At 41.2% G+C, this 23823-nt stretch overlaps 1 protein-coding gene across 1 annotated transcript in view; it reads left to right on the top strand.

Moving 5' to 3' along the window:
• The window catches only part of LOC131036596 (uncharacterized), a 50179-nt gene extending 26903 nt beyond the window's left edge, over nucleotides 1-23276 (top strand). Inside the window, exons 3-5 of the mRNA XM_057968502.2 lie at nucleotides 20631-20759; nucleotides 21677-21898; nucleotides 22394-23276. Of these exons, the coding sequence (XP_057824485.2) occupies nucleotides 20631-20759; nucleotides 21677-21898; nucleotides 22394-22717 (675 nt within the window). The 3' untranslated portion in view covers nucleotides 22718-23276. The remainder of the gene's footprint in view (nucleotides 1-20630; nucleotides 20760-21676; nucleotides 21899-22393) is intronic.
• The last annotated feature ends 547 nt before the right edge of the window (nucleotides 23277-23823 follow it).

The following is a 23823-nucleotide window of genomic DNA, read 5'->3' as shown; positions in this document are numbered from 1 at the left end:
TCCTTTCCTTGAGAAGGCACTGAATTTTCTTCACTTGGTTCTTGATGTTTAATTTGATTGATCTTTGAGTGATTTTCCTTCGCTGGGCTCTCCTCTTTTGACTGACTGGCTTGGCTTGCAGATTTTCCTTTTTTAACCACATCTTTCTTGATTGTAACTTCTTTCTCGGGTAGAACCAAGTTAGTAGTGAGGTTCTCTTTGACTATAGGCTGAGTTTTCTTGGTTTCGCCTCTTTTGAGTAATACTTTTCCTTCTAACATATCTTCCTTTTTAGCTGGGAAGGTTATAGTTTGAACCATGCACTCATTTTGCTCGGGTTGTTCTTGAGAATCGGCTTCCTCTTGAGTCACATTGATAGTGGCTTGAACATTTGACCTCGTTGCACTAGGTTCATTCAAACTATTGATCACTGTCTCTTTAATTTCAGACACTTTGAGCAACTCATAGAGTGGTAAACTCACCTTGACCTTCTTAAGTTCATCTAACACCAAGGCGGCCAATCTTTTCGTTTCATTTCCCGCGGGAGGTGAAATATTTCTTCTTTGTCGGTATTCTTGAGTGTTTTGTGGATATTCAGGGACATTGCTGGCTTGGGGATCCGGTGGAGTTGAAAAATTGTTTGGAGGAATCGATGTTGTTAATGGTTCGGGATTTCTCTGATTCCTGTGATAAACTTTTGGTTGGCACCTCCTGACGATTGGTGGAACACTTCCTTGATTCCTTCTACTAAAACACTGTCGTTCAATGGTGGGAAATAGTATTCTGAATCCTCTACAGGTCCGTTTGCAGATGCTGGCGGAAACTGAGATCCTGGTGGCACCATTGGTCCATTGGCCGATTCTGGAGGAAATCTCTCATTTTGTACTGGACTAATTTCTTCTTGTGAATATCTGCAGGTTTCAACGATCATGGCTTGACCATACTGCGTGGTTGGAACAATTTCGTACCCTGTGGTGGGAGGATTTTCAGGTGGATTGGTGGTGCGCATCTCTTGTTGGAAAATATCGGCCGCAATTTTAAACTCAGGACACTGCAACTCGGAATGTTGGTTCGTGTTGTGGAGTCTGCACCAACTAGACAAGGCTGCTTCGGCTAAAAACACTTTGCCCGAAGAGGGGTTCTCTTGACTTTGCGCATTTGGTGGATTGTCCAAAGGCGTCACCACATTTCCATTGTTTGGAGCCGTGTTCCATGGTCTTCTTTGGAAACCTTGATTGTTATTTCCTTGATAATTGTTTCTGAATCCTTGATTATTATTGCCTTGGAAATTCTGGTTGTTCGCGTGTTGGCCGTGGTTGGCCCTCTGCATGCTCTGGAGTTGATTATTCTGGTTCCTCAGGTGGGTGACCTCAGTTGATAACTTCTTGACTTGCTCAATCAGCTCTTTCATTTCATCTTTCTCTTCTTGTGTCCTTGACGAATTTGTAGCATTTTGCAGGTACACAGGTTGAGCGGGTGGAGCTTGAGAAATTGGAGCTCCTGGGTGAAGGACCAACTGATTCGCCGGCTGTACGTTTGGATAGGTCGCTTGCGGGATTGGATTCATGACTGGAGTTTGGTTGGCTAAAGCCGTGCCAACTGCTTGCATCTGGTTAGGTGCTGCGACGGATCCCATGTGTAGTAGTGGTCCAGTGATGTTTTGTCCCATGTGCTTACTCACTTCAATGGCTCTAGTATAGGCCGCATTTAGATCATTCGGAGCTGGGTGTGTCCTTACGAACATGGCCGTGAGATGATCTAAGGCTCCATAGTAAATTTCCCTTGGATCTGCAATAAGATAAGGAGGACGTAGCATTGTGTATGCTCGGTGAAATCTGTCGTTGAAGGAAGTAATAGGTTCATGCTCTCTCCTTCGAACCTCAACGAACTGTCTATATAACTCTGCTGGTGTAGTTGGGATGCCAAATTTAGCAATGAATGCGTCTTTCATCGCGTCCCAAGTCCTGATGGACCCTGTAGGCAAATGAATAAACCAAAAGTATGCCTCTTCTCCCAATGAGTAGGGAAAAAGCCTACATGCCACATCTCCATATTCAATTTGTCTGTTACGGAGAAGGTCCTCGAACATCTTGATGTGATCTTCTGCTGTGCGATGGAAATCACTAACGTTGAACTTGGAACAAAAGTGTTCGGGATTCTTTGGCATATCATGATAAACTGCAAATTCCAATGGTGATGGATTGTTGACTAGCCACGTCGCGCCATTGAGTACATGAGGAGGAGGAGGTGGTGGTGGAGCACGATGAGCCATTGTATTTCTTGAAACTGAACTTGATGAACTAGCTTGGCTCTTTGTTTGTGAAATTGCTTGGATACTAAATTGGATCGCCGCTTGGACTTGTTCTTGGAGAACTTGTGATGACTCAGGAGATCCTTCCAATCTTAGTTCGAACTCTTTGGGAGTGTCCTCTCTCTTAACTCGCTTTGCTTTGGAAGTAAACTGAAGTTCACTTAGATCTTTGATGCCTGGTGTGGACCTCAACAACCTTTGATGTTTCTCGGGCGAGAATGAACCAATGCGATCCAGCGTGAAGTCTTGCAAGGATTATTGTACGTTCCTTTGATTGCGAAGATTCCTAGCTATGACCCTTTGATGTTCTTCGGCTATATCTTCCTCTTGCTCTAAGATGATTCTGACTCTGTTATATTCGACTTGGCTTCTCCTTGCGTTCCAAGCTACTTGATTCAATTGGGAAATGATGTCTTCTTGGGTATTGCCTACTTGCAAATTGGGTTGCACCACTTGATTCAGTCCTTCATTCGGCAACACCATCGTACTTCATGATCATGTTTGCAATATTTTTCTCTTTTCAAAATCTTCGGACTTCGAACTTTGAAACTAAAGAAAGCCCTCCTTCTAGCGCCAATTCTGTTGACGTGTATTTTGTACACAATCATACACAGAATAAAATACCATTAGGCATCTTATCCTCTCTTGAGAAAATAGTCTCTAACTGCTGAAGATCTGCAAAAAAGGATCAGTTAGGTGGACTCCAAGGTTCTTTTAGTGGGGTCTCCACGTGTGGACAAGCTTTTTAGTGGTATGATGTGATTTGCTGTTTCCTTCAAGGCTTCTTACGGATTCAATAGTTCGAAGGTTTTACTAATCTAAAAGGAACTTTCAAAAAAAAGGAAAAAGGACAGGGTTTGAGAGGTCTAATCTAGTCTAACCCTATGAACGACTTAGCATGAATGAGATTTGGCAAGACTCAACCAATTTCAATTTTGCCATAAGATAACAACTCAACTGAAATTAGTGCGATCTTCTAAGGTAATAATGGTGTTCAATGCATCAAAGGTCAAGGACACTACTACGAAGGTACATATCCTAGATGCGAAAATGCTTGAAGGTTAAGGACTCAAAATGTTTTCCAGTCGACCACGCAAGGCGTTCCTACAATCAGCAAGAAGCTAGTGGTTTGGATTGCGAATCCTACCAAATATCAAATCTCACACTTAGTCTTTCAAACAAACTACTTTGATTGAGCGTGATTCAAGTACATCCAACAACCATGAAGATAACTCAAGAAACTTGCAACAAAACACCATAACTTCAATATTTTATTGATTTCCAAGTCATCATATACAACAATTGCTTGAACTTCTCTCTTCAAGACTCAATCTTGCTACAACATAAAAATTGCTTACAACTCTATTCTCTATTTCTCTATTGACTATTCTGATACAAATGAAATGAAAAATGGGGGTATAAATAGCATCCCCAGTTACAATGAAAGGTCCAGATTGAAAGTAAATCGATGGACAAGATCATGACACCTAAACCCTAATTAGGGTTTGTTACAAATGACCTCCTTTTTACTGAACAATATTAAATACATAGCCAAATATTAAATTTGGCACAAAAATCTAGGAGGTATCAGCCAATGAGAATTAAGATGTCATGTCATCTGTAACAACCTTTCATCTAGAATCTTATTCCCCTTCCAATTTTCTTTTTTAGCATATGCAATGAATTTTGTCACAATTCCTTCGATTTCTGTGCTTGGAATCTCGGGAAGATTCTTGATACTCTCTTCTAAGTGGATAACCTGATCAAATGCATCTAGAAGAGCTGTGTCCCAGGTAGGTTCAAGTTCCTTAGTTCTATCAATTAGGAGCATGGTGGCATACATCTGATCATACTGCTCATCTGTAACATCTGCGTCCTTGCGAAAGATGATCTTGATTCTATCTTCAAATTCTTGTAAATCCACATCTGTCTCGACCTCGATCCTTCTGCCAAGAATGGTACGAAGTACCTCAAATACTCTGTCCTGGATCGGATTGATCACTTCCTCAACTTGACCACATCTAACACTGATGTCCTCAAAGAGAACACTCTTTATATGGAGTAAGGTTGACCACTGAAACAAACTGTGAGAATCGCCTTCCAAGATCTTCTCTTGTGCTAAAATTCTTCTGGATGTATGTCTTATAACTTTCAAGACAGGAATGACAACGTCCTTGGTGTGGGCAAATGCAGCTACTGTTGCCATCAGTCTGTGGATTATCTCAAGGACTTGGATAGCCTGGTGGGTGATCTTCGACATCCTTGTAATAAACTCAATGGCCACCGTGTGAGATCTATCCATCCAATTACATGTACGCTGGACCATATTCCTGAATCTTTCCGCTTCATTGATTGATTGAAGGGGCAATGCCTGCAATGGTGATCTAACTGGATCCTGACGTCCCAAAGGTTCATTGATGTGACTGAAATATGTTCTCCATGCACCGACCTCTTTCTCAAGCTTTCTATTCTTTTCTACTTCTTCTCTGAACTTATCCTTCAATGCCTCAAATGTGTCGGTGGCATCATCTAAAGTCTGCTCTGCTGTGGATGGTCCTAACTCAATAGTCTGTATATGATAGTCCTCCGCTAGGATCTCACCCTCATATTTGTCTGCTGCCGGTGTAGCTACCTGCAGTTTTCTAGATCCAGTCTCATCTCGAATCATCTTGGACATCTTTGTAGCCTTCTTCTTCTCTGTTGTCATATGTGAACGTCCAACAAGGCTCTCTAGATCGATTGCACTGTCTTCGTCCTCAATTACGATCACCTTAGTCAATCTTTCCTTCAACCAATCTGGGATATTTGATCTTGTCTCTTGAACTCGAATTTCTTTGTGTACTACTTCTTCTTGTCTGGGAGGAGATGTTACTTCATCATCTTCTTCTAAATCATAGTCTTGGAGAGATCCATCGGATGAAACATGCTGTGCCTGTTCTTCCTCCTGCCTGTCATTCTGTACCATCGATTCCATGGATTCTTCCACTCGAACTGTTTTATCTTCTGGCCTGGAAGAAATACCTGGTGTCTGATCTTTGTTGGCACCTTGCTTTTTCTTGGAAGGTTCTTTCTTTTCTGATCTTTCCTTTCTCTTTGAACCTCTCGAATGGAGATTGCCCTCACTGGCACATCGAAGGTTACCTTCACCTGAATTCCTAGGATTAGGATTGCCTTCACTAACACTGGCTCCACCTTCGGCTGGTTTCTCCTCCAAAGTAAAAGACATGGCTATGCCTTGTTCTCTCAACTTCTGGTGCTGAACATCTACCCATCTGCGAGTACAAGACAAGACTGGTGCCATCAATTCATCTAAATCCACGGCCTCGGGCTCATTCCAATTCAAACTTATTGTTTTGCTTTCTCTATCATATGAAGATTGGATGTGCCTGCCGTTGTCCTGAGCTTGGTCGGCTACTCTGTAAATCTTACATTTCCTGATGAAATCCAGAGGCAATCTAGAATGTATCTTACGTTTCACTTCGAGATCATCTAGGAGATTCATCATAAAATCTTCAATCTGGTACTCATGTCTAAATCTTCTACCGACTGTCTCCTCTAAATGTCCATGAGGATCAAAACTATTCCTCCAAGCAAAAGATGAAAAAGGATACAAGGCTAACTCCCTCTCTGCATCATCCATGGCTGAGACACTGGGACATACCTCAACCGAATTACCCAAAATAATAGGTACCTGAACTCCATTCTGATGTCTGTGTCTGAATGCCTTCACATATGCTGCCAACTGCCTTGTTACTTCAAGTAACACAATCCTGTCTGTCGGGTATCTTGGCAACATGTATGGAGGTAAAGGACATCCATACACTCTAATGTAAGTGAACTTAGGAAACTGAATGAACCAAGCACCGTACCTCTTGATTAACTCCTGGGCATCCTGAGATAATCTGTTGTGAATCCCTCCTTGCAACGTCCTGGTGATATTCATCGTGAAAGTATCATTGATTAACTTGTAGTTCTTCCCTGGTGGATGATGCAAGTAGGTATAGGATTCACAAACTCTGACCTCACCGGGTCCTCTTCCAATCACTCCTCTGTGAGGTAGTCCTGCGTACTCAACGCTCCTGATTAAGGCATAGATGACATATGAACTCATGTGGAAGGACTTAGTGGCCCTGAGTCTTCTCAACTGTACGTCTAAGCAATGGCTAATTATCCTAGCCCAATGTATTGTACCCTTCCCTTGAACAATCACCTGGATGAAATAAAACATCCATTTCTCAAAATAGAAGGCATGAGGTGCTCCTGTGACTCTGTTGAGCATGGTGATCAAATCTCTATACTCCTCTTGGAAATCAATCCTGTGCGGTGTGTTCGGTACTTTGCTCAGACGGGGACGACTCTTGAGTAGCCAGTTCTTGTTGATTATGCTTAGACAAGCATCTGGATCATCATCGTACACTGATCTGGCTCCTTCAATGCTCTTGTATATCATGTCCCTGTGCTCTGGAAGATGGAAGGCTTCACTGATGGCCTCCTCTGAAAGGTACGCCAAAATATTTCCCTCATTGGACACAATGGTCCTGGACTGTGGATTGTAATGACGGGCACACTCGATCATCAACTCGTGACACTGAATGGCTGGAGGAAAACCGGCCGCCTTAATGATGCCACTTTCTATTATTCTCCGGGCGACAGGTGATGGCTTGCCGATGTAAGGGACCTCTCGGAACTTCTTCGTGTTAAAGTTCCCCAAGTTTGTATCTCCAATGTTGCTCCACTTGGACACGATCTTGGTCTCCACTTCTTCGGTCTTCTGATCTTCTTTCATGAGGGCCGAGCGACTGGTGGATGCTCCCGCCTTTGGGGTCGCCATACCTACACAACATTTCACTATAAGAAATAGATTTTGCAATAAATAACGTAAATAAGAGAGATAGATTTTAGGAAACCTCATGATAAGTCCCTAGAGTTATCATTTCCTAAAATACAACGATTGAGCTAAGAGATTTAAAGAATCAAAATTTCAAAATTTGAAATATGACGATGAATGAATAAAACAATAATAACTAAATCGCCATACCTCGATAGAGAGCTAACTCTAGAATGCAAAAACAAAATTTGCCTAGTCAAAATTTGAGGTATAAGATAATCTTCAATATGGTTCCCTCAAAATATACTTCGCCACCTCTGGATAGAATGTGATCTTCACTTATCGCCTTGGACGTGGTCTCAAATGGATCTTCAAATTCGCACAAATAAATCTCCAAGTCTTTAGCAAATTCGCCTTAGGCGTGATCTTCAAATTCGCACCACCTTTGGTTTGGAATCGCACCACCTTTGATAGCTAAGCGCGCCACCCTTGGATGAATGAAACTCGCACCACCTTGGATAATATTCGCACTCCACACAAGATGATACTAGCGCCACCTTTGGTTTGAAATCGCACCACCTTTGAACACACTTCGCACTATATTCGCCTCTTCTTGATTCGCATGAAGGAAGGTGAAAATGATTATGTAAAAATGAACGTTTCACTCCCCTTATAAATAGCGCTCATACCCTTTCACCTCTTAGGCCGACTTTGACAAATAAAACCATTTTTTAAATGATTTGCAATAAAATAACAAGGCCGACTTGCCTAATTGGGCGCTTCAAACCGATTTTTATATTAATTAAATAATTAATTATTAATGCCTTGCGTTTTTTTAAATGAGAATTTCGATTTTTAATAAAGGCAAAATATAATCAATAAAAGATAACGCCATATTAAATGCTAAATAAAAATGGATTTTCAATTTTTTAATCGATTTAGCATTTAAGGAAATTTAAATTTGTTTGTTTGGCGCCAAAATTGGAAAACAAAGGGACGTACCTCATCGCTCTGGTCCCTTGGAGAGGGACAGGAGCGATTCACTACCTTTGGCATGATTCTTGCATTTCTTACGTCCAACTCCTTCATCTCCACGTTAAAAATCGATCACCTTGATGGTCCTTCGAATTTGATCGCCTTGTGTGCGCATATGGGTGTCCTTTAAGTGCATATCGCCCTGGTCCTTGTCCAAAGGACTGGAGCGATCTTCTTGTTTTCATGTCCATCTCGCATTCACCTTGCGTCCTTTGACCTTCGAAATATCATTGCTTGTGTCCTTTGCGCTTATTTCCACTTGCTTTTGCAAGGTACTTTCGATGTTATAAGGATCATCGCCCTTGTCCCTTGAAGAGGGACAGGAGCGATCCACATGTTTTCCTTGGCCTTGTCAACTTTGTACTTCGATCTTCATGGTAATGTCCTTCAAACGTCGTCCTTCACCTTACCTAACCTTGCTTCGCTTTGATCTTTGAAGGGACGGGAGTGTTTTAATAGCATCGCCTTGGTCCTTGTCCAAAGGACAGGAGCGATCTTGATTTTTTCACGTTCAACATGCATTTTGACCTTCGATCCTTCATTGTGATGTTTTCCAAACGCCTTCCTTTGTCTTGCTTAACCTCGCCTTGTTTCGATTTTGGAGGAATATGAGCGCTTTTGATAGGATCGCCCTGGTCCTTGTCCAAAGGACAGGAGCGATGTGGGGCCTTTACACCATTTGGCGATGTTTGGACGTTCAACTCTCTTGTTTATCACCTTGTTGTCATACCATGGACCCTCCAGAACATTGCAATGTTTTGTCCTTACGTAAATTTTGCATAAAATGGGCAATGCATCTAACATCGCCCTGGTCCCTTCCTGAGGGACAGGAGCGAAGTTCATCATTATATGCTTGTTCTTGTTTGTACCAACTTGCAATCAACTTCATTGCGTGAAATGACGTCCTTTCGACCTTCTTGGTTGCTCGAAACTTTGTTCGCCTTTTGAAATCTACGCCATTATGTAGATATCGCTCTGGTCCCTTACCAAAGGACAGGAGCGATCTAGGTCTTTAGAGTACAAATCCTTCCATGTGATGACCTTTGTAACGTTTGCGCCTGGTGGAAATGCCTTGAAATGTCCTCGCCACCTTTTGTCCTGGCTTGGATCGGTCTTGAACCTTGGAGGGACGACCTTGAACTTGAGAGGGACGTATCTTCACCCTTGTATCGCCCTGGTCCCTTGGAGAGGGACAGGAGCGATTTTTCCCCTGTGGCTTTCATCTTACTTTGCCATGCTCTAAGTTTATATTCAACGGACTCGTCCTTCTTCCCTCCATTCGTTCATGCCTTGACATCATTTGTAACTTTGCAAGAAGAGCAATTATATCAAAAATCGCTCTGGTCCCTTCCTGAGGGACGGGAGCGAACTAGGCATTTAGCACTGTTATGGACGTCCAAAAATCTTCAATTTATATTCAATGCGTTCATCCCATGTTCTCCTTCGTTTTTGAACGTAAACTTGTCTTGACCCTTGTCTGGTTTTTGCAAAATGGAGGGAATCGCTCTGGTCCCTGGGAGAGGGACGAGAGCTACTAGGTACCTCGCCCTGGTCCCTTGGAGAGGGACAGGAGCGATTTAGTCAATATAGGTCATTTTCTCCATTTTTTGCATCTCAAATTATATTCATTTGGCAAAGTATCTTCCTTCGGACGTCCTCCAGTTGCTGAGCTATCAAAATCTTGCATGGGCATGGCGAAATTTGAATTGTAGCTCCGGTCCTTCACTGAGGGACAGGAGCGATTTTCCTTCTGGAGACCTTTCTGTGCTCATGAAAATCTTCAATTTATATTCAATGAAAAGATCTCGTCGTTCTTCATCACTTCAAACGTAAAATTTGTCTGGGCTCTGCAAGGACAATGAGATATTTGAAATTGAGCTCCCGTCCTTCACTGAGGGACAGGAGCGATTTTGCTCCTACAGGCCAAAATAACAAGATTTTTCACATTTTAACACTTCACGAGGCGAAAACAAATCAATTCCAATGCCCAGGATCAAACTTCAAAAAAGTCAAAATTTGGTCAAAATATTCAATCAGACAAAAATTCACATTGACGGTCATCCTTTAGACAAGTTTAAGCTCTGCATGAACATTCCAATTGAAAATTAGACCATTTTGGCGAATTCATTGCATTCAAAAATTTGCTTCTAGGAAAGAAGCTCAAAAAGCTCTCAAAAGCGACTGGATTTTGGCTTGAAAAGGCAAAATTTAAAACCCTAAGGCTTGGCCCTAAATCCAGACAACTAACTAACTAACAAAACCCTAAAAACGAAAGCGAAAACGAACAAAAACAAGCAAAAAGAGGGGGTCCCCATTTGCGATGGGGCGATGTGTGAAATGGTCACAACAGTTCCTTAGGTGGAGAATGATCTAAGTTTGCTTCTTGAGGTAGTTTGGAGTTGGAAAAGTGAGTGATCAAGCATAAACTAAGATTTTCGCTCCTAACACTTCCAAAGGGTCCAGAGTGAAAATCTTCCTAGACCTCATTCCCTTCCTTGTTTGACCAAATTTTGACATTCAAGACATGATGAAAGGGAGATTGGACATGTTTTTTGCCTTTGGGAATGTTTGAAGCGTTGAAGAGAGAGGATTTTGTCCAGGAGGGTGAATTTCGCTCCTGACCCTTCCAAAGGGTCCAGAGTGAAATTCCTTACACACCTATTTTTTGACCTTGCTTAGACCACAAACCTTGTCCCTTGGGTGAAGAATGATGTTAGCTACCTTCTAGAGAGGATTGAAGTGAAAAAAATGAAGGATTCTAGCCTAAAAAGTGAATTTCGCTCCTGACCCTTCCAAAGGGTCCAGAGCGAAATTCCTTACAAACCTCATTTGTTACCTTGTTTGGGCTTGAAACCTTGTTCCTTAGGTGGAAAATGATCTATATTTGCCTCCAGGAGAAAATTGAAGTTTAAAAAAATGAACAATCAAGCCCAAATGGTGATTTTCGCTCCTAACCCTTCCAAAGGGTCCAGAGCGAAAATCCTCCTAATTCTCATTTCCTCCCTAGTTTGACCAAATTTTGAGTTGCAAGGCATCTTGAGGGGAAGAGTGGACATGTTTGGACTTCGGAAATGTGTGAGAGCTTTGAAAAAATGAAGGGTTCTAGCCAAGAAGGTGAATTTCGCTCCTGACCCTTCCAAAGGGTCTAGAGCGAAATTCCTTACAAGCCTACCTTTTTGACCTTGCTTGGGCTTAAGATTTTGATCCTTGCATGAGAATGATGTTTAGTTACCTTCTAGAGAAGATTGGAGATGAAAAGATGAAGGATCAAGTCAAGAATGAGATTTTCGCTCCTGACCCTTCCAAAGGGTCTAGAGCGAATTTTCTCAAAACCACCTTTTTTCCCAATTTTGTGCCAAGCCTAGTGCTGACTAAGGTGAGTTTTGATGGGAGAGGTCCTTAGAAATAACTTTGACTTGTCAATGATTATCAAATGTGAAGGAATTGAGCCTAAAAAGTGATTTTCGCTCCTGACCCTTCCAAAGGGTCCAGAGCGAAAATCCTAAAAACCATCTTTTCTTCCAAAATTTGAGCAAAGTCAAACCTGGACAAGGGTGAGAGAAGTCATTTGGATTGCCTTAGAATGGATTTTGGTCACCAAGAATGCAAATTTTGAAGCTAAAATGAGAATTTCGCTCCTGACCCTTCCAAAGGGTCCAGAGCGAAATTCCTAGGATCACCCTTTTTCCCTTGCAAATCAAGTCAAGTTTTTTGGTTTTTATGGCCTAGATAGGAGTGAGGCGATGTGTCCTTGGTCTTGGAGGTGGATTGGAGTTGAAAGAATGAGGAAATCAGCCTAAAATAAGATTTTCGCTCCTGACCCTTCCAAAGGGTCCAGAGCGAAAATCCTAAAAACCATCTTATCCTCCAAATTTTGTGCTAAGTCAGGCCTAGACTAGGGTGAGAGAAGCTATTTGGAATGCCCTGAAAAGATGTTTGACCTTCAAAGGTGTGAATTTTGAGCTAAAATTGGAATTTCGCTCCTGACCCTTCCAAAGGGTCCAAAGCGAAATTCTGGATAGGTCCTGTCCCTGGCTAGTTTTTTGAGCGAATTCTGCTTTTAAGGCCTTGTGAAGATCAAACCAATGTTGCCAAGCTGGGAAATGAATTCAATGTGAGGGAATCCAGAGGAGATGAAGTGAAGAAAGTCAAATTGGGTGTGAATGGGCAAGCAAAAAGTGAATTTCGCTCCTGACCTTTCCAAAGGGTCCAGAGCGAAATTCATCAAAATCACTATTTCCCCTTTGTGTCAAGATAGGATTTTGATTCCTAAGGCATGAAAAGACTGGAGGGAGGTTATTTAAGCCTGCAAGATGAATTGAAGTGAAGAAAATGAAGAGTTGTGACCTAAAAGGTGAATTTCGCTCTTGACCCTTCCAGAGGGTCCAGAGCGAAATTCCCAATTTCACTCTTGACCCTTCCAGAGGGTCTAGAGCGAAATTCCCAATTTCACTCAAATTGCTCATGATAGAGGTCAAGGTGTAGATCCTTGGGCTCTGGAGGAAGGAAAACTAGTGTGTGTTCGCCTTGGAAGGTATTTTGGAGAGGAAACACGATAGATTTTGTCCTAAAAAGTGAATTTCGCTCCTGACCCTTCCAAAGGGTCCAGAGCAAAATTCTTAAAAACCGCTCTTTTGCCCCAAATTTGCATCAAGATTGGTGTTGGTTGAGAATGAGGGCGTCCTTGGGAATGTATCTAAGCAAGTACGGTTGCAAAATGAGAACAATTTGAGCCAGGAATGCAAATTTTGCTCCTGACCCTTCCAGAGGGTCCAGGGCGAAATCCTTAAATGGCTTGTCCCTAGAAAGAATATTGAGCAAGCTTCATTTTAACATCTTCTTGTTGATGATTTAAGGTAGAAAGTGCTATGTTGAAATGAATTTATTATGTGTCCTTAATCATCTTTCGGTTTGTCTTGTAGTTAAAAGAAGACCGAGCCAAGACAAGGACGACCTTCTCCAGTCCAGCATCAACAAGGACGACCTTCTCCAGTCTAGCATCAGCAAGGATGACATCTTCCAGTCCAGCATTTGAAGGAAAGGTACACCATCCATCCTGCACATCAAAGACAAAAGAGGTTAAAGCAAGGGTCCGCTGAAGAAGCAGATAGTTTCAAAAGAGTTAATTAAAATTATCTTCTCAGCATCATCAAATTGAGCATCTACCAGGTTACAAGTGTTTGACAAGGTGGCATCCCAGTCATCACTCCTTTAGTCAGATTGGTCCATCTCAGCGTGTCCAGATTCAATGTACCTGACTCCTCAAAGATGACACAAACTTCGATGTACCTACCCCGGTTATCCATTGGTTGAATATTCCAGGGAAGACGTGTCCAAATAATGCAATTATTTCATTGGCCAGAATTAAGTTTGTTGTAACAAACCCTAATTAGGGTTTTTATTGTAAAATCTCGGCCATTCATCTCAAATTGATCTGAGCCATTGAATTGTATTGTGGGCACTATATAAGCCTTGGCTCCTCATTTGTAAAGGCTGATAGTTAGTCAATAGTTAGTCATTAGTTAGGGGAATAGTTAGAAATAGTGAATAGTCAGTTGATAGAATAGCAATTAAAGTAGAATAGAAAGAGAAGGCAAAGATTGTTGCCAAGATGTTGTTGTAAAAGACTTGTAAAACTTCATTGAAGAAATGATGAAATCTATGGGTCGATTCAACAATTTGCATGGTCTCTATACTTCTCATATTTGATTTCATGTTATTAGATGAGTGGAAGAAATGTGTTTGATTGATGGTGAAATTCATATATCCATACTACTAGCAGTTTGTTGATTGCAGATTTGCCTTGTGTAGTCAACTGGAATCATTTAGCTTAAGCTTAACTTCAATTGTCGCTTCTTCACTGATATGCATCAGCCTGATGGTGTCTATGCCTGTAGGGATGATCTGAACATCATAAAGCTTTCCTCCGAAGATTGCACTAATCTTGTGGAGATGGTCTTGGGATGTCAAAACAAGACTTACTTAGAATTTCATCAAAGATCATTCCTTGCTCCTACATTCTTAGTGTCAGAATTAGATCCTTCCCTCGCCCTCATCCTTTTTTCCTTTTTTCAAAAAATCTAGGCTAGTGAAATTCTGTGTTCCAGCAATATTCAAAGCAAATCAGACGTTTAGTCATCAAGTGTAAGTCCCCTTGTGATTCCAGCAAAATCACATCATACCACAGAGAGCTTATCCACGAGTAGAGAACCTACATACAAGAACCTTGGAATTGCCTCGACCGATCCTTCGGCGAGATCTTTAGCAGTCGGGAACTTTGTTCAAGAGAGGATAAGGTACCTTTAGGTATTTTATTCTGTGTTCGCATGTGCATGAAAAACACATCAACAGGTTGCAGGAGACCATCTTCATCCAGTGTTCCTTAGTGTCCTTATTCATTTTCTTTGCTTTCAACTCCACTTTCTTCCCATTGCAAAATCTGTTGCTGTGAAGGAAACCCTCAACCTATGGTTGCCGTAGTCAAACGTGCTCGTTCTGGAGGTGGCGTCGAACACATCGACCATCATGCGCAACGGTATCTTGAATTTCTTTATAGGAAACACTGGCATTTGAATAGCCCAATGAACACCTGCTCGCTGCAAACTTTTCTTCACCTTGTGATCGGCAACATTCTCCTGCCACCACTTGCGACACTCGGCTCCATTCACACCCTCGAACATAATATTGTCGGCTACTATTTCATTGTTGTCTCTAAGGAGGCGGAACTCTATCCCGAACTCCTTCTTCAGGTCGGGCCATGTACCGACTTTGGCCTTATCCGTATCTGAGTACCAGTTGATGGCCACTCTCCTTAAGGTTGTTGGAAATTGTGTTACCCATTTGTCCTGGTCGGTAACATCGTTTGCTGACCATATGGATTCGCAAGTGCGCCAATGGCGGACGGGATCTTCCTTCCCGTCTCCGTTGAACTTCGGCAGCTTCTGCCTATTGGTCATTGATGGGGGTCGTGTCCCCGGTGGTGGCTGTGGCTGTGTTTGTCGTGCACCCGCGCCACTCCCTCCTGCGCCGGTGGTGTTTCCTGCTTGAGTGACTGGGGGTATGGTGTTTTGTTTGCCGTGTATCTGCGGCTCCTCCGCACCTACGGTCGTACGGTTGCCCTCACCTCTGTTCTCACCCACGTCCGCTGCTGGCTCCCTTCGGTGGTCCTCACTGCGCAGTGTAAGGGATAAGTTCCTGAATTGATCCGGGTCTCTTCGACCAAATTCCTTCGTAGCCTTGTTTCCTCCAAAAACTCTTCGTGGCTTCTCACCCTACGGTGTTTTGGCGACGCCTAGAAATTTTCCTCGGCTTCTGCACCCTCCGTGACACCTCCTTGGTTCCCTTCGGGCAACCCTTCGGCAGGTCATCCTTCGGCAGGTCATCCTTCGGCAGGTCATCCTTCGGCAAGTTGCCTCAGCCTCCGTCTATGTTCTACTTGTTGTTCCAGAATCAAGGCCCTCTGTGCGGCCTCCCACTCCTCCGTTTGTGCTTTCTTATTTCTATCTTTGTTTAATAGGTTGGGCATTAATTCCCATACATCCCCATAAATAGCAACAATACATGAAAATAGAACACTTCTTTATTAATTCATCCGGTCGGATACAATTTGTGTGAATAATACGACACCATTATTATAATGTAGAATGTTCTTTATTCCTCCTGGGGTTTAGGGTTCAATTTCCCAGCCTCGTGCCATCCCGCTCAGCTTCCTAGCGACGACTGTTTTCTTCGTACTGTTGGAGGACTTGTTGGCGTCGCTCCTCACGGGCAATCTCCTCCAAGCGACTTCGTTGTGCCAGTGATGCCTGTGCAAGCAATCGGGGGAGGTGGTTCGTCAACCGATTTACTGTGGGGCTAACTTCCAGTGCGGTCCACACGGCACTTGTTGGGACTTCAGCCTCCGTGGCCTCTCTTCGGACGTAGGTCTCGATGGCCACCTGAAGGAGGATTGAGAATTCCCTTGTTGCAGTGTCTTTGCCGTGGTAGAGCTCTGTTTGCGTGTCGTCGGCCTCTGGATTAATCTCACCAACAGGTAGGCCCATCGTGTTCGTGCGCCATCTGCTCCGTCCTTTCCCGAGTATGTCTAGGCAATGGCGCCAAATGTTTGCCGCATACAGGTGAACCTTAAATGCAGAAAGTAAATACACTAAACATAATTGAAAGATATTAAAGAACCAGTTTCTGTATTAATTCAATAGTCCATGTACATCAAGTGCTTATAACATTACACCCCGATACGACTATCATGATGATACTTCGAAGGAAAGATATGCAATATATAATACCCGAAGGGGTGTGACCAACTGTCGCGTCCAACTGCCCTTCGGGACAACTAACTAATAGACGAAACTCATAATTACCGACTTCGAAGGAAAGATATGCAATATATAATACCCGAAGGGGTGTGACCAACCGTTGCGTCCGACTGCCCTTCGGGACAACTAACTAATAGACGAAACTCATAATTACCGACGACAACATAATATAACATGACATAATGATTATTCCCGGCAACAGAGCTCTGAGAGGAGTTTTTGGCCAAGGGTTTCAGCAGAAGATTCTTCTGTAGTGATCGGAGGTATCGTGGGATTCTTGTACAACAACATCAGAGACTGTGAAATATCAGTTGATCTTGCTTATTCAGTTGGTTTCATTCAGGGACCAAGTTTGTGCTAATTAATCAGAGAGTCAGTGTTAGTCTTCAGTGTTTTGTTTGCAGCAGCAAGAGGGAAACAAAGGTACACTAAGGGGATATTATTTGGTGGCTGTACGGCTGCTTGGGAGTTGCGCCAATCACCTGAAGGAGGCTGCGATCTGCATGCTGGAGGGTTGCAAAAATATATTAAAATTAAGCTGAAGGTGCGCCTAGCCTGGACTCTTCCATTAAGCTATCATGCAAGCTGTTCGGGCCAGTCTGGAATAAATTACAACATGCTATCATAATGGACTGTGTATGACCAACAAGAAGGAAATTAGGGGTTTCAGAATTTCTTGGTATTTATCAGTTTCCTCTCTAGTATTGTTTGTTTATGTATTGAGGATAAATAAAGGTTAAATAAATGTAATAAGGGTTTGATCAGTTTACTATCGAATTATAATTGATTTCTAGCAATTCCCATAGTTGTTTTTTTGAGCTTGTAATAGTCAAAGTCATACTTGCTGTTCAAAAATTTGCAAAGAACAAACTTAAAACGCAACAGGTTCAACTAAACTTCAGTTGTTAGAGTTGAGGGCCTTTTGAGGTTCTTACAGTGGTATCAAAGCAGATGGAGAGGCTTGTACGCCATGATCAGACTGAGTGGGCAGCAGAGTGTATGATCATGCTCATACAGCAGGATGCTCAGAAAGTTGAATATCATCCTGACATTCAGATACTGAGAACCAAACATAACAAGGTTTTTAGTGACATACCATCAGGGAGGTCACCGGATAGGGGTTTTGAGCACATCATTGAGCTAGAGGAGGGTGTGAAGCTAGTAATGATTACTCCATATAGACATCCGAAGCGCTTGAAAGATGAAATAGAGAAAACCATACAGGAGCTTCTGGCCATGGGACATATTCGGCCTAGTAAGTCCCCCTTTGCTTCTTCAATTGTTTTGGTGAAGAAGGATGGCACATTGCGGATGTGTATTGATTATAGGGTCCTTAATAAGCGGAAGATCAAAAATCGATATCCCATTCCGCATATTGATGAGCTCATAGATGAATTACATGGGGCCTGTTATTTTTCAAAGATTGATTTGAGATCAGGCTATCACCAAATTAGTGTCAGTGAGCAAGATATTGAGAAGACTGCTTTTCTTTGTCATTATGGACATTTTGAGTTTGTGGTTATGCCATTTGGGCTAACCAATGCTCCTGCTACTTTCCAATCCACAATGAACAAAGTCTTCAGACATCAGTTGAGGAAATCAGTATTGGTGTTCTTTGATGATATGTTGGTTTATAGTTGTACTTGGGAGGATCACCTCAGTCACTTAGATATAGTTTTGAGCATTCTGAGTAGGGAGTCCTTGTATGCCAAGGAATCCAAATGTGACCTTGGAATGACTGAGTTATTGTACTTGGGCCATATTATCAGTGCAGAGGGAGTGCGGATGGATCCCGAGAAGATTTGTGCTATTGTAGATTGGCCTACTCCAATGAACCTTACTCAGTTGCGTGGGTTCTTGGGCCTATGTGGTTTCTACCGCCGTTTTGTTAATGGTTATTCACGCCATGCGGCACCTTTGACAGACTTGATGAAAAAGGGTGCCTTCTTATGGACTCCTAAGGCCCAAGAGTGTTTTGAGAGGTTCAAGGAGCTCATGACTTCATGTCCAGTACTTGCTACACTTGACTTCTCGAAGTCATTTGAGTTACAACGTGATGCCTCTGGTGAGGGCATTGGGGCGGTGCTTATGCAGGACACACACCCTATTGCTTATGAGAGTAGGAAACTCCGTGGACCTGAGAGAATTTACAACATTTATGATAAGGAAATGTTGGCCATAATGCATGCACTGGCCAAGTTTAGATAGTACTTAGTGGGCAGCAAGTTCTGCATTAAGACTGACCACAATAGTTGGAGACATTTCCGTGGGCAGCGTGACTTAAATGACAGGCAACAAAAGTGGGTCAGCAAACTTCAGGCTTACAACTTTGATATTTCCTATATCAAAGGCACACAAAATGTAGTTGCAGATGCCTTGTCACGTCGTCCCCACCTGAATTCTATGGTCCAGATAGCAGAGGATTGGCAGCATATTATAGTGGCAGAGTATGCCAAGATAGCTGGGCTGCAGGTGTGATAGAGGGTCAATAGTGGGCAGCAGGTATACAGTTGTAAATGAATTGATCATCTACAAGGGGAGAGTGTACTTGATCCCAGGATCGGAGTTGAGGAGTAGGGTATTGCGGTTTTTTCATGATGAACCGATGGCAGGACATCCCGGGTTTTTCAAAACCTACAGACAGGTTCGTGAGCGCTTCACGTGGAAAGGGCTCAAGGTGGATGTTTTACAGTATGTTAGAGAGTGCCCTGTTTGTCAGCAGAATAAACAGGAGCATACATACCCTGCTGGTTTACTTCAGCCACTTCCAATTCCTGACAGGAAGTGGGAATGTTTGTCTATGGATTTCATCACAGGGTTGCCGAGAGCACAGGGATGTGATGTTGGTTGTTTCACTCGATTCCTTCAACATTGGAATACAGTCACGATATTTTTGTCCCCTCAACATTATAAACAAATAAAAATATTGAATATGAAACAGCAGATTTAAATGATAAACTAATAATAGTAAGGTTATGACAGTGCATTACTGCTACAGATTTTAAATTAAAATAATCCATCCAGTCAAAATGTGCTGGAGTTGCTTTAATGTGACTATGTGACATTGATTGGTAAATTCTTAATGGATGAAACTTGAAACAGGATTTCAGTATTATATAAAATATGCTAAGATTTTAATGTTGTAGAAATTTGTATTTTTTGATTATGTATTGAATACGTGAAAAGCCATCAATGAGGCACCTATTTGAACCTTCCTTTAGATTAGCAGTGTGATCTGTATACATAATGATGTTCTGCTTTACCTATCAAAATATTTGGATATTGTTATTTATATGTCTGCTCTCTATTGGGACTGTATGAGCTAACTTTTTACTAATTAGGTTAAGATATTTCAATTTAATATTAAGATATTAATTCCTGTCATTATCTTAGCAAGGTCTTAATAACCCTTTTATCTTTGAAGTCTTGACATGATTATCATGTCTCCTCAGTTGTGATTCATATTTACTATTAAAAGAAAATATAAATTATTTGAAAATTATTGCTAATCACCAGATGTGGTTATTGCTGTTGAAACTTGAATCCCTGAATAAAAATTGGTCTGGTTGCTGCTCACTGCATCGCAGAATGAAAATCATGATGGAAGTAAACCGTTTTGTTGGTGCCACGTTTGTACAAAATGACATATCATGGGCATTTTAGTTCTTCTTTTGGGTTATTTAATTCTTGTCATTTATTAGGTTGCAGACACTTCAAAGTAGGTTTCTGTAACAGGAGATGGTAGGAAATGCAGGCTGGATGTTTTTGGGAATAGGGGACACCCCAGTACAGTACATGCTTTTAATATTGGAAATGCTCCCAGTACCCGAGATGTGTCCCAGGGGATTAGAGGCGTGTTTCCCTGAAACGCTGCTTAACATCTAATTGGAGTGTTTCTAGTGTATATGATTTTGTAGTTTGGTCGCCATTGATTGTTGCTTGTAAAATTATTTACTACAGTTTGTTAGATATTTTAGAGAATATATCTGCCTATGCTCTTTGTGGTACCTAAAATTATTGATACTATGTTGATATATGCCCATTAGATAAATGTTATTGCATTTTAAGTACAATCACAATCTATGCTATAAAATAAATCCTTAGTTTTTTCTTTTGTGAATAAAAAAGTTGACTGATATTTGTTGTGTATGCATCTTGACAGCAAGGAAGGCCTGGTATAAATGCTGTCTGGGAGCAGTTGAACTGTAATGGATCCAGTAAGGCATCCAGTAGTTTTCCTAAAAAGTCCAAAGTAGGAGAGGACAAGCCCAAACAGCAAAAATCTGTGCCAGTAAGTTTTTTAGTTGTGGAGTACACGAATTTGACTTTTGGGTGTCAGTTTACACAAGCATAAAGATAATGTTTTCAGAATTTGGTTACGATTATAAGATTGAGACTTCAGAGCAGTTCTTCAAATAATGTGCATTTCTCTGGGATACACTAAGTTTTGCCACTACGTGCTACATATTTTCCTTGAGCGATGTATCCATTTGTTAAAAGGCACTCTTATCCTCCCCAGAAGAAATTATCACTGTAAAATATTGTTGGGCAAACGTCTTAAATCCATGAGTAGGTGATTTCTACGTGACTTTCTGGTGAAAAAATTGTGGGATGAAAAAATCCATAAAACAGCTGATTAGAGGTTTTTCTTGAAACCTTAAAAGAATCAATTTTCAACATCATCTATGTAAATTTTCATGTGATAGATTCAGTCTTCCAGTAGCCAACCATTAGATGAGTTGAATAATGGTGTAGGATGAATGGAACACACATTCTTCTGCAGAAATCTATTTTTTAGATATATGCAAATAATCAGGCGTGACAGATAAGCAGTGCACTTTTGGTGCCATATTTGAAGGATTTGATTCTCTACCCTTGAGACATAACGAGTTACAATGTAAAGCGGGACAGAAGAATATAGATAAAGTAATGCCCGCCCCCTGAGACAAGAAGTCGAAATGCAAAGCAAGACAACATAATATAGAGAGAAATTTATGAGAGAATGCAGTTAGACTAGAAATGAATTTGTATTTGTATTGTGCAACATTTCCAAAGTTCTTTACTCATAAAAGTCTCATTGTTGTTGTATCTTGGCTCGAACTAAATGTTGTTTTGAATTTTTTGTTTCCAGTAGACACTTTTTTTGGTCATAAACCACCCTTATTCTGTTGTTTCTTTTTTTGATGTTTTTTGCCATCTGTTTTACAGGGATCGATGGTGAGTTTGGGCATGGCACCAAAGAAGCCGGCATTGATGAATTTGAACAGCAATAATCCACAAGTGCCTGGGGAAGAACTGGAGCTAAAGATGCAGCCAGAAGCACGGTCCAAAGAATCTAATGAAGCAACTGAAGAGGCCAGAAAAATTGCTGCTGCAGCTTTGGCAGCAGTGAAGCAAGCTAATGCAGTTGGCAAAGAAGGAAAAATAGAGGTGAATTCTAATCATTTTGGAACTAATTATTCCATTTTTCCTACTTTGATATGTAAGGAATGGATATGCTGCCAGTAATTTCATATTTAGATAGCGTATGGGCAAATTTTATCATTTTAGAAACCTTGATATATTTGTGACTTAAGCTGATTTAGAATTTTATTTTATTGCATTCCATAACTTCTATTTCTGGACAGATATCTATTTCTGGACAGATACATATCTGCTTTAGCTTTTCCTGGATTGATTGTAATGATCTCTATTTTCCTATTAGCTATTTTCTATAAGGTTTTCTATTTTGTAGCATTAACCATGAAGTATTAGGTGCTAAAAAGTATTGTTTTGGGTATGCTTTGTGGCATTGTTTTTCGTTTCTCAATTTCTAGCATAAAGTCTCTCTCTCTCTCTCTCTCTCTCTTTGAAGTCCACATAAGTGGATACAATGTTAGCCACCACTTAGCGGTTTTAAGATATCTTTGAATTTGATCATTGTAGGTCAGTGAAGTACGTGAATTTGCTGGGGAGCAAGTGAAGCTAAAAATGTTTGTAGATCCCAATTCTAAAGAAGCCCAGATGGCCCAGGAAAAAGCCAGGATGCAAGCATCGTCTTCTTCTGGTTTGGATGCATTACTTGACAAGATAAGTAAAAAACGAAAGCTTAACATACTTGACAAATCAAGAAAAGACTGGGGAGAATTTAAGGAGGAGAAAGGTTTATTAGAGGAGTTGGATGCATATAACAAAAGTGGTGACAAGTACCTCGATAAACTATCATTTCTTCAGAAAGCTGAGCTACGTGAGTTTGAGAGAGAGAGATAGATTCGCTTGGCTCAACAGGCTAAGAGGAGGGTTGATTCTCAAAGAGATTAGCGCTTGAAGCTTGATCAAGACATCAAGCTTGGTTCTTGTCAATCTTGGCACACAGCTAGAGGAAAACTTTGAGGTTTCATAAAGTTATAAAAGAGAAGTAGCTTTTCTTCACTACAACATTTAAATGAGCCTCTATGAGACAAGAAAAGCTGTTAAACGTGCAGTCTGATTTGATTATTCGTTGTACCATGTTTCTGTTGGACCTTGCCATGAAGTTTGAATTTTATTATAAAGAATCAATGTTTGATGGGTCTAGGATTTTTGCTTTCGCTGCCATCCCCTTTTTGGCATATTTTGAAGAATTGAGTGTATTGTCCAAATTTTTCCGAGTAACAGTCATTGATCTTTTGCAAATTTCTTGCATTATTCATGAATCTTGGCCAGGGGAAATGTAAGTTTCTTTTATCATTTTATACTCAGTATATTGATATGTTGTGCTTTTCTGGTACAACAATGTTTTAACAATTGTTCTGAAAATTTGTCCAAGTAATGATCAATCTTTTGCAAATTTTTAGCATTATTAATGAATCTTGGCCAGGGAAAATGTAAATTTCTTTTATCATTTTTGACTTTAATATGTAGATATGTTGTGCTTTTCTGGTACAACAATGTTTTAACAATTGTTCTGAAAATTCATCATAAGTACAATTATAATTAATGCACGCCTTTTGTAGAAACATGATTGCTGACAGCAGCACGGCATATGTATTGAAGATTCTATTGGCATTTGGTAGCCTATACTATCCTTAGTCCCCGATGATAAATACCTTACTAGCACACAGCAAATATGGTTTAATTCAGCAGGCTTAGATTTGTAAATATTTACTCATTATTGATTTTAGTTTTAAGTGGATGTTTAGCCGATAGGCTCCTTGTGAGGGCTTTTTCACTCGAAATGATCATATTTCGTTGCTGGAAATTTGTCAGCCTCCTTGGTTGCTTGGCTGCTTCTTTCTGGCCGGTAGCAGCAGAGACACAGGCAGCTGATTGGCACCGTGGGCATCTTGCCACACTTGCGGGTGGTGAAAGATCCCTGATGGATCCCCTTGCTGATC

This window comes from Cryptomeria japonica, chromosome 11 (genome assembly GCF_030272615.1).
Source record: "Cryptomeria japonica chromosome 11, Sugi_1.0, whole genome shotgun sequence".
NCBI classification, from domain to species: domain Eukaryota; kingdom Viridiplantae; phylum Streptophyta; class Pinopsida; order Cupressales; family Cupressaceae; genus Cryptomeria; species Cryptomeria japonica.
This window is presented reverse-complemented; position numbering and strand designations above follow the sequence as displayed.